The sequence below is a fragment of the Gossypium raimondii genome, chromosome 13 (genome assembly GCF_025698545.1).
Source record: "Gossypium raimondii isolate GPD5lz chromosome 13, ASM2569854v1, whole genome shotgun sequence".
NCBI lineage: Eukaryota > Viridiplantae > Streptophyta > Magnoliopsida > Malvales > Malvaceae > Gossypium > Gossypium raimondii.
This window is the reverse complement of record NC_068577.1, coordinates 5,958,502-5,969,423: the sequence shown is the minus strand read 5'-3', so window position 1 is coordinate 5,969,423 and position 10,922 is coordinate 5,958,502. Positions and strand designations below refer to the sequence as shown.

At 32.6% G+C, this 10,922-nt stretch overlaps 3 protein-coding genes across 3 annotated transcripts; all 3 read left to right on the top strand.

The window, feature by feature from the left end:
• Positions 1-308: 308 nt before the first annotated feature.
• Positions 309-749, top strand: LOC128036109 (proline-rich receptor-like protein kinase PERK2). Its single transcript, XM_052626983.1, has one exon. It carries the CDS (start codon positions 309-311, stop codon positions 747-749), a length of 441 nt encoding a protein of 146 aa, XP_052482943.1.
• Positions 750-3,935: 3,186 nt separating this feature from the next.
• Positions 3,936-4,376, top strand: LOC105781316 (proline-rich receptor-like protein kinase PERK2). Its single transcript, XM_012605851.2, has one exon. The coding sequence runs from the start codon at positions 3,936-3,938 to the stop codon at positions 4,374-4,376; it is 441 nt and encodes a 146-aa protein (XP_012461305.1).
• Positions 4,377-7,570: 3,194 nt separating this feature from the next.
• LOC105784622 (proline-rich receptor-like protein kinase PERK2) lies at positions 7,571-8,011 on the top strand. The gene has a single exon (XM_012610521.2). The coding sequence runs from the start codon at positions 7,571-7,573 to the stop codon at positions 8,009-8,011; it is 441 nt and encodes a 146-aa protein (XP_012465975.1).
• Positions 8,012-10,922: the final 2,911 nt, after the last annotated feature.

The window sequence follows — 10,922 nt, the reverse complement described above, 5'->3', positions numbered from 1 at the left end:
GAATAGGTAAAATTAATGTAAAATAAAAATAAAACAAAAATAAAACGTTGATAATAAGTTAAAAATTAATTCAAATCACTATAAATTTTTATTTTAAAATGAACTACAATTAAAATGGAAAAATAAAAACATGTGGCGCTATTTTGGTTTGGGGGCATGCATGGGGCATTGTTTAGGGCAGGGATTTCTATTCACTACTCCAATGCCTATATAAACCTCAATACCATGCTTTGTTTTCCTCACTCACAACTATTCAGATAAAGAACTTCGTTTCATCTGCTTCATTTGTTTCGAAATCTTTGAACAAAATGGCCTCTTTCAATTGCTTTGCTTTAGCATTCTTGATTGCTTTGTCATTTGCAAGCATTGATGTTGGGGTAGCAGCTCGTCACCTTCTGCAGCAGCCTCGAACGCAAAGTTTACCATCTTTCCCTAATCTCCCAACGCCATCCCGACCATCATTCTCATGGCCTGGGGCGCTTCCTCCACTTCCTACCACATTCCCAACAGGACTGCCCCCTCTGCCAAGCATTCCCTCAGTCCCCACAATCCCAACTGCAATTCCCCCTATTCCTTTCTCTTTTCCGCCATTGCCATCTATCCCTAATCTCCCAAACCCTGGGGCGCTTCCTCCACTTCCTACCACATTGCCAAGAGGACTGCCGCCTCTGCCAAGCATTCCCTCAATCCCAACTGCAGTCCCCTCTATTCCTTCCTTTTCTCCACCACCTTCTCGTTCTACTCCTTGAAATACCCCCTTTTTCTTGTATGCTGCATACTGGATCTGGTTTAATAATGGTTTTAGTCATCTTTGTGTATTTATTATGAGTATTGAATTTGCCCACTTATATTTGTTTGTATAAATGGGAGTTCTCCAATTCCCATTATATTTGTTTGTGTATTTATATATTGATGTTCTGTCCATGAAGTCATTAATTACTGTTATACCATTGTTAACATGAGTTTGGCTAATTAAAAAAAGAATTAAATGATAAATGCAGTCAAGATTGTGAGCAGCCCAAACTCAAATCAATCAAATCATTAATTCTCGATCCAATAGGTTAAACCACCAATACAATTAATTTACTATTCAACAATATAAAATAATATTAACAACCTCAAACTCATCTATTTGAAGGTTTTGAATTTTAAAATCCTCTCCCCATCTTAGGTTTTTAAGAGGAAAAAACACTTATTTTAGTAGAAAAGTAATAAAAGAAATGGTGCTTATATTTTTATGTTGTGTTTTATTTCATTGAGTGCAGAGAAGAAGTGTGACAAAAGCTCAAGGGCCTTGAAGTGAAATTTTCTTCTTTCAGTTTAGAAAATGTTAAAATACGACTTAATCGGTGATGATTTGCGCTTTAACTGCAGTTTACTCTAGTCCTCGGGTTCATCGGTTCTTGGTCTGTTTAGTTTGGTTTCAATAACATTGCAAAACACCCAACACACTTTTTCTACTTGGTGAAAATTTCGGTCCGTATAAATTGCACCAACTCATTCCGATCAATTCTGTCACACTTGCGAACATAATGCACGATCCTGTGGATGAATAACATTAAAAATATTAAACTTTTAATTATTTACTATTATGCCAAAAACTTAATTGAAACGTGGCTAATTAAAATGTTACATCGAATGTAAAGTTTTTAAAAATGGAATACACTTTCACATTCAAAATATAATTAAGAAAAACCGTTCACCCGATTATCAAAGAAAAATATATTCGTCCACCTTTCAGCTTCTTTTATTAAGTAAATGAGCTAAATCCATAAAATTTCATATTAAATGATGGATTGTTATTAATAATTTTGGATTTATTAGAATGATAAATTTTATTTGTTCAGTTTATTAATAAATATTTTATATTTGAAATGTATTTAGTTTCATTTATTTTATATTTGTAATATATTGATATACATATCTTAAATAAATTTAAAAAATATTGATAAATCTGAAAAGATATGTGCCAATTCCAGTAAAAAAACAATCAAACAAAAATCAAACGTCCACTAATACAGAGAAAAGAAATCTCAATTCTTAAAATTTCAATCCCTTTATATTTAAAGCTGAAGACAGTAGAAGAAAAATAGAAATAGGTATTAACCATGAAATTAGAGTTGAATAACGTTGTCGCTAGGCATAATTTATTTACAATTTTATAAGACGTTGCATGTATTTAATATGGCATAAAAGAATTATGTACAATTTTGGTTGGGATTAAAAATTAACATGTTTATCTCCCAAATCAACTATGTTGTATTATTGTCTTTAAAATAAAATTGTCTTAAATTGTTTATTTTGAAGGAGATGTTTAAATTTCGACTTAAACACAAAGGCACACTAAATAAATTCCAATCTAACTTTCATTCATTTCGATTCAAGTATAAAAAAGTTAACTACGTAATTAAGTCAAATTCGAATCGACCCAAATTTATCAAAACTTGAAATGATTTGATCACAAAATAATTGGAACTTAAAATGATCAAAATCTAAAATGATTCGGATCAATAATGATTAGACATGAAAACGTAGCCTCAAATTCAATAATTTGAACCTAAAATAAGACAAATCTGAAAATGACCTAAACCATATTTGAAGTTTTCATCTATTTTAAAGAATTACACATATTAAACATATTTTAGATTGACCTATTAAATGATGTTTATATAGATTTGGTTTACTATAAACTTGTAAGACTCAAAATAAGAGATATATATATAAGACACGAGGCTTGAGCCTAATAGCTCAATTCCATTCAAATGGGAAATTTTTTTCAATTTTTCATTGTGCATGATACAAAAGAAATCCTGAGAGATGGTAAATCCACAAATATCCTAAAGAATAGGGATATTCACGCCTCAAGCAACAATTCTAACTTTCTAAACTTTTAATTTTTAACAAACCTAAAATGATCTTAAAAATTTAAGACATAAATTGAGACCGTGAAATCTTGAAGGACAAAGTTTAAGTCACATTGTGAATAAATTATATGTATGCCATACTTTAGATTTATTCTCATTATTTAGTTCGCTTCTACTACTTAACATAAACTTTGCCAACATGGAGGATTGTTCAAGTATTCTATTTGACATATTACATTAATTAAGGAATAAATCTCAAAATTTTACACGTGAATATTATCTATAATGTCAAACGTAAACTTTAATTTAACGCGCACTATGACACACTTAAATTATGTTAATTTTGTGCAATTGTACATAATAAATTATGGTTTTGATTTAATTTAATTTGGGTTTGAAGCTCGAGATTTTTAGGCTGAGTCATTATGGGTTTTGATTATTTCATATATTGTGACAATTCAACTGTTGTCTTTATGGCTAAGAACGAAAAAAGTGGAAGTTGAAGTAAACATATCGACTTTAAGTACCTAGGCATAAGGAAACATGTTAAAGACAAGAAATTGGTCATTGAGCACATTAGCATTGAGCAGATGTTGGCTGATCCTTTGACTAAAGGCATGCCACCACCAAAAATTGAAGGATCATGTTGTCACTGTGGGACTTGTTCCCACCTTATAAAATTTTATCATAAGACCGATTATAAAAAAAAAACTCTATTAGATAAACTCTAAGTCATTATAAATTTGTTAATTAAAGAATAGGTAAAATTAATGTAAAATAAAAATAAAACAAAAATAAAAACGTTGATAATAAGTTAAAAATTAATTCAAATCACTATAAATTTTTTATTTTAAAAATGAACTACAATTAAAATGGAAAAAATAAAAAACATGTGGCGCTATTTTGGTTTGGGGGCATGCATGGGGCATTGTTTAGGGGCAGGGGATTTCTATTCACTACTCCAATGCCTATATAAACCTCAATACCATGCTTTGTTTTCCTCACTCACAACTATTCAGATAAAGAACTTCGTTTCATCTGCTTCATTTGTTTCGAAATCTTTGAACAAAAATGGCCTCTTTCAATTGCTTTGCTTTAGCATTCTTGATTGCTTTGTCATTTGCAAGCATTGATGTTGGGGTAGCAGCTCGTCACCTTCTGCAGCAGCCTCGAACGCAAAGTTTACCATCTTTCCCTAATCTCCCAACGCCATCCCGACCATCATTCTCATGGCCTGGGGCGCTTCCTCCACTTCCTACCACATTCCCAACAGGACTGCCCCCTCTGCCAAGCATTCCCTCAGTCCCCACAATCCCAACTGCAATTCCCCCTATTCCTTTCTCTTTTCCGCCATTGCCATCTATCCCTAATCTCCCAAACCCTGGGGCGCTTCCTCCACTTCCTACCACATTGCCAAGAGGACTGCCGCCTCTGCCAAGCATTCCCTCAATCCCAACTGCAGTCCCCTCTATTCCTTCCTTTTCTCCACCACCTTCTCGTTCTACTCCTTGAAATACCCCCTTTTTCTTGTATGCTGCATACTGGATCTGGTTTAATAATGGTTTTAGTCATCTTTGTGTATTTATTATGAGTATTGAATTTGCCCACTTATATTTGTTTGTATAAATGGGAGTTCTCCAATTCCCATTATATTTGTTTGTGTATTTATATATTGATGTTCTGTCCATGAAGTCATTAATTACTGTTATACCATTGTTAACATGAGTTTGGCTAATTAAAAAAAGAATTAAATGATAAATGCAGTCAAGATAGTGAGCAGCCCAAACTCAAATCAATCAAATCATTAATTCTCGATCCAATAGGTTAAACCACCAATACAATTAATTTACTATTCAACAATATAAAATAATATTAACAACCTCAAACTCATCTATTTCGAAGGTTTTGAATTTTAAAATCCTCTCCCCATCTTAGGTTTTTTAAGAGGAAAAAAACACTTATTTTAGTAGAAAAAGTAATAAAAGAAATGGTGCTTATATTTTTATGTTGTGTTTTATTTCATTGAGTGCAGAGAAGAAGTGTGACAAAAGCTCAAGGGCCTTGAAGTGAAATTTTCTTCTTTCCAGTTTAGAAAATGTTAAAATACGACTTAATCGGCTGATGATTTGCAGTTTAACTGCAGTTTACTCTAGTCCTCGGGTTCATCGGTTCTTGGTCTGTTTAGTTTGGTTTCAATAACATTGCAAAACACCCAACACACTTTTTCTACACTGGTGAAAATTTCGGTCCGTACAAATTGCACCAACTCATTCCGATCAATTCCTGTCACACTTGCGAACATAATGCAGATCTGTGGATGAATAACATTAAAATATTAAACTTTTAATTATTTACTATTATGCCAAAAACTTAATTGAAACGTGGCTAATTAAAATGTTACATCGAATGTAAAGTTTTTAAAAATGGAATACACTTTCACATTCAAAATATAATTAAGAAAAACCGTTCACCCGATTATCAAAGAAAAATATATTCGTCCACCTTTCAGCTTCTTTTATTAAGTAAATGAGCTAAATCCATAAAATTTCATATTAAATGATGGATTGTTATTAATAATTTTGGATTTATTAGAATGATAAATTTTTATTTGTTCAGTTTATTAATAAATATTTTATATTTGAAATGTATTTAGTTTCATTTATTTTATATTTGTAATATATTGATATACATATCTTAAATAAATTTAAAAAATATTGATAAATCTGAAAAGATATGTGCCAATTCCAGTAAAAAAACAATCAAACAAAAATCAAACGTCCACTAATACAGAGAAAAGAAATCTCAATTCTTAAAATTTCAATCCCTTTATATTTAAAGCTGAAGACAGTAGAAGAAAAATAGAAATAGGTATTAACCATGAAATTAGAGTTGAATAACGTTGTCGCTAGGCATAATTTATTTACAATTTTTATAAGACGTTGCATGTATTTAATATGGCATAAAAGAATTATGTACAATTTTGGTTGGGATTAAAAATTAACATGTTTATCTCCCAAATCAACTATGTTGTATTATTGTCTTTAAAATAAAATTGTCTTAAATTGTTTATTTTGAAGGAGATGTTTAAATTTCGACTTAAACACAAAGGCACACTAAATAAATTCCAATCTAACTTTCATTCAGCTCAGTTCAGTATAAAAAAAGTTAACTACGTAATTAAGTCAAATTCGAATCGACCCAAATTTATCAAAACTTGAAATGATTTGATCACAAAATAATTGGAACTTAAAATGATCAAAATCTAAAATGATTCGGATCAATAATGATTAGACATGAAAAACGTAGCCTCAAATTGAATAATTTGAACCTAAAATAAGACAAATCTGAAAATGACCTAAACCATATTTGAAGTTTTCATCTATTTTAAAGAATTACACATATTAAACATATTTTAGATTGACCTATTAAATGATGTTTATATAGATTTGGTTTACTATAAACTTGTAAGACTCAAAATAAGAGAATATATATGCTTTACGAGGCTTGAGCCTAATAGCTCAATTCCATTCAAATGGGAAATTTTTTTCAATTTTTCATTGTGCATGATACAAAAGAAATCACGAGAGATGGTAAATCCACAAATATCCTAAAGAATAGGGATATTCACGCCTCAAGCAACAATTCTAACTTTCTAAACTTTTAATTTTTAACAAACCTAAAATGATCTTAAAAATTTAAGACATAAATTGAGACCGTGAAATCTTGAAGGACAAAGTTTAAGTCACATTGTGAATAAATTATATGTATGCCATACTTTAGATTTATTCTCATTATTTAGTTCGCTTCTACTACTTAACATAAACTTTGCCAACATGGAGGATTGTTCAAGTATTCTATTTGACATATTACATTAATTAAGGAATAAATCTCAAAATTTTACACGTGAATATTATCTATAATGTCAAACGTAAACTTTAATTTAACGCGCACTATGACACACTTAAATTATGTTAATTTTGTGCAATTGTACATAATAAATTATGGTTTTGATTTAATTTAATTTGGGTTTGAAGCTCGAGATTTTTAATTTGAGTCATTATGGGTTTTGATTATTTCATATATTGTGACAATTCAACTCTTTGTCTTTATGGCTAAGAACGAAAAAAGTGGAAGTTGAAGTAAACATATCGACTTTAAGTACCTAGGCATAAGGAAACATGTTAAAGACAAGAAATTGGTCATTGAGCACATTAGCATTGAGCAGATGTTGGCTGATCCTTTGACTAAAGGCATGCCACCACCAAAAATTGAAGGATCATGTTGTCACTGTGGGACTTGTTCCCACCTTATAAAATTTTATCATAAGACCGATTATAAAAAAAAAACTCTATTAGATAAACTCTAAGTCATTATAAATTTGTTAATTAAAGAATAGGTAAAATTAATGTAAAATAAAAATAAAACAAAAATAAAAACGTTGATAATAAGTTAAAAATTAATTCAAATCACTATAAATTTTTTATTTTAAAAATGAACTACAATTAAAATGGAAAAAATAAAAAACATGTGGCGCTATTTTGGTTTGGGGGCATGCATGGGGCATTGTTTAGGGGCAGGGGATTTCTATTCACTACTCCAATGCCTATATAAACCTCAATACCATGCTTTGTTTTCCTCACTCACAACTATTCAGATAAAGAACTTCGTTTCATCTGCTTCATTTGTTTCGAAATCTTTGAACAAAAATGGCCTCTTTCAATTGCTTTGCTTTAGCATTCTTGATTGCTTTGTCATTTGCAAGCATTGATGTTGGGGTAGCAGCTCGTCACCTTCTGCAGCAGCCTCGAACGCAAAGTTTACCATCTTTCCCTAATCTCCCAACGCCATCCCGACCATCATTCTCATGGCCTGGGGCGCTTCCTCCACTTCCTACCACATTCCCAACAGGACTGCCCCCTCTGCCAAGCATTCCCTCAGTCCCCACAATCCCAACTGCAATTCCCCCTATTCCTTTCTCTTTTCCGCCATTGCCATCTATCCCTAATCTCACAAACCCTGGGGCGCTTCCTCCACTTCCTACCACATTGCCAAGAGGACTGCCGCCTCTGCCAAGCATTCCCTCAATCCCAACTGCAGTTCCCTCTATTCCTTCCTTTTCTCCACCACCTTCTCGTTCTACTCCTTGAAATACCCCCTTTTTCTTGTATGCTGCATACTGGATCTGGTTTAATAATGTTTTTAGTTATCTTTGTGTATTTATTATGAGTATTGAATTTGCCCACTTATATTTGTTTGTATAAATGGGAGTTCTCCAATTCCCATTATATTTGTTTGTGTATTTATATATTGATGTTCTGTCCATGAAGTCATTAATTACTGTTATACCATTGTTAACATGAGTTTGGCTAATTAAAAAAAGAATTAAATGATAAATGCAGTCAAGATAGTGAGCAGCCCAAACTCAAATCAATCAAATCATTAATTCTCGATCCAATAGGTTAAACCACCAATACAATTAATTTACTATTCAACAATATAAAATAATATTAACAACCTCAAACTCATATATTTCAAAGGCTTTGAATTTTAAAACCCTCTCCCCATCCTAGGTTTTTTACGAGAAAAAAAAACTCATTTTAGTAGAAAAAGTAATAAAAGAAATGGTGCTTATATTTTTATGTTGTGTTTTGTTTCATTGAGTGCAGAGAAGAAGTGTGACAAAAGCTCAAGGGACGGCTAATGCACCTGTTATCTATATAGTTTTTAGATTGAAATGCACGTGAATTAGCTGAGCGATCCTAACCAGACGACGGCTAATGGACGCATAATTGAAATGTGCATGCTCAATTTAGATCCTAACCTGATTAAATTGCAGGTTGCATAACAATCCTAACCAAAATCTGTTATCTGCATAGTTTCGTTGCCTTTTATGGATCAGATGTTAGATCGACTGACAGGTAATGAATTCTATTATTTTTTTAGATGACTATTAGGGATATAACCAAATAGTTGTAGCCCCGGAGGACCAACATAAAATAACCTTTACTTGTCCGTATGGTGCGTTTGCTTTTAGGTGCATGCCTTTTGGTTTATGCAATGCACCTGCAACTTTTCAACGATGCATGATGGTAATATTTACTGATATGGTCAAAAATTTCGTCGAGGTTTTCATGGATGATTTTTTTGTTTTTGGTAACACTTATGATATCTGTTTGAGTAATTTGGCTAAGGTACTAAAGAGATGCGAAGAGACGAATCTTGTCCTTAATTGGGAAAAATGCCATTTTATGGTCAATGAAGGAATTGTCTTAGGTCACAAGTTCTCAAGAAAGAAATTTAAGTTGACAAAGCAAAGGTGGACGTAATTGAAAGATTACCGGCCCCTATTAATGTGAAAGGAGTCATAAGTTTCTTAGGCCATGCCAGTTTTTATCGAAGGTTTATCAAGGATTTCTCGAAAATTTTTAAGCCGCTTTGTTTGTTGTTAGAGAAAGATACAATGTTCAATTTCAACAAAGCATGTTTGGAAGCTTTTGAAGATCTAAAGAATCGGTTAATTACAACCCCAATAATCGTTACACTTAATTGGAACTCATCTTTTGAGTTGATGTGCAATGCAAGTGATTATGCTATTGGAGTTGTGATGGGTCAAAGAAGAAATAAAGTATTCCACCCCATTTACTATGTAAGTAGAACCTTGACGGGAGCCCAACTCAATTATACGGTAATTAAAAAGGAACTATTTGCTATAGTTTTTACTTTTGACAAATTCTGTTCATATCTTATTGGTACCAAAGTTACAGTATTTACTGACCATGCAACCATTAAATACTTGCTCACGAAGAAATATGCAAAACCAAGGCTAATTCGTTGTATACTTTTACTCCAAGAATTTGACCTTGAGATCCAAGATAGAAAAGGTATCAAAAATCAAGTAGCTGATCATCTGTCGAGGTTGGAGCAAGATAAGGTAACCCAGTCTGGTATGCCTATCAACGAGAATTTCCCAGATGAGCACTTATTTGAGGTAACTCGAATTCATGAAATACCCTGGTTTGCTGATTTTTCCAATTATCTTGCATGTGGAATAATTCCTCGAGAAATGACATACCAATAAAAGAAGAAATTCCTTCATGATAGTCGGTATTATTTTTGGGAGGATCTGTTTTTATTTAAACAGTGTGCAGATAATATAATCCGAAAGTGTGTAGCTGAAAGTGAGATTGCTGAGATCTTATATCATTGCCATTCATCTCCAAGTGAGGGACACTTTGGTAGTTCACGTACTGCAGCAAAGATTTTGCAAGCAGGTTTCTTTTGACCTACACTATTTAAAGATGCTTACGCTTATGTGAAGAACTGTGATAAGTGCCAAGGAACCGAAAATATATCAAGGATGAATGAGATGCCCTTGACAAACATTTTAGAGATTGAATTGTTCGACATATGGGGCATTGACTTCTTAGGCCCATTTCCTTCTTCATATGGGAACAAATACATCTTAGTTGCTGTGGACTATGTATCCAAGTGGGTTGAAGCTGAAGCATACCCTACAAATGATGCTAAGGTAGTCATGCAATTCCTACATAAGCATGTGTTTACACGATTTGGGATACCAAGAGCTATTATTAGTGATGAAAGTTCTCACTTTGTGAACAAATAGCTTAAGTGGTTGCTTGACAAATATGATGTGAAGCACAAGATTGCTACTGCTTATCACCCCCAGTCTAATGGACAAGTTGAAAGAGTGAACCGTGAAATCAAAGGTATCTTTGAAAAGGTAGTATGCCCTAACAGAAAAGATTGGTATCGAAGGCTCGATGATGCATTATGGGCCTATCAAACAACATTCAAGACTCCATTAGGAATGACTCCTTATCGGTTAGTTTTTGGAAAGGCATGTCATTTTCCATTAGAATTGGAGAATAAAGCTCACTGGGCTTTGAAGTAGTTAAATTTTGATCTTAAGCAAGCCGGTGAGAGAAGGATGTTTCAACTTGATGAGTTGGAAGAGCTAAGGTTTCTTTCCTATTAGAATTTCAAAATGTGTAAAGAAAGATAAAAAAGATGGCATGATAGTCATATACAACCTCGCGA

What these genes read in the sequence shown, in the direction of transcription:
- LOC128036109 (XM_052626983.1), top strand. Translation starts at nt 309, where the DNA reads ATGGCCTCTTTCAATTGCTTTGCTTTAGCATTCTTGATTGCTTTGTCA.
- LOC105784622 (XM_012610521.2), top strand. Translation starts at nt 7,571, where the DNA reads ATGGCCTCTTTCAATTGCTTTGCTTTAGCATTCTTGATTGCTTTGTCA.
- LOC105781316 (XM_012605851.2), top strand. Translation starts at nt 3,936, where the DNA reads ATGGCCTCTTTCAATTGCTTTGCTTTAGCATTCTTGATTGCTTTGTCA.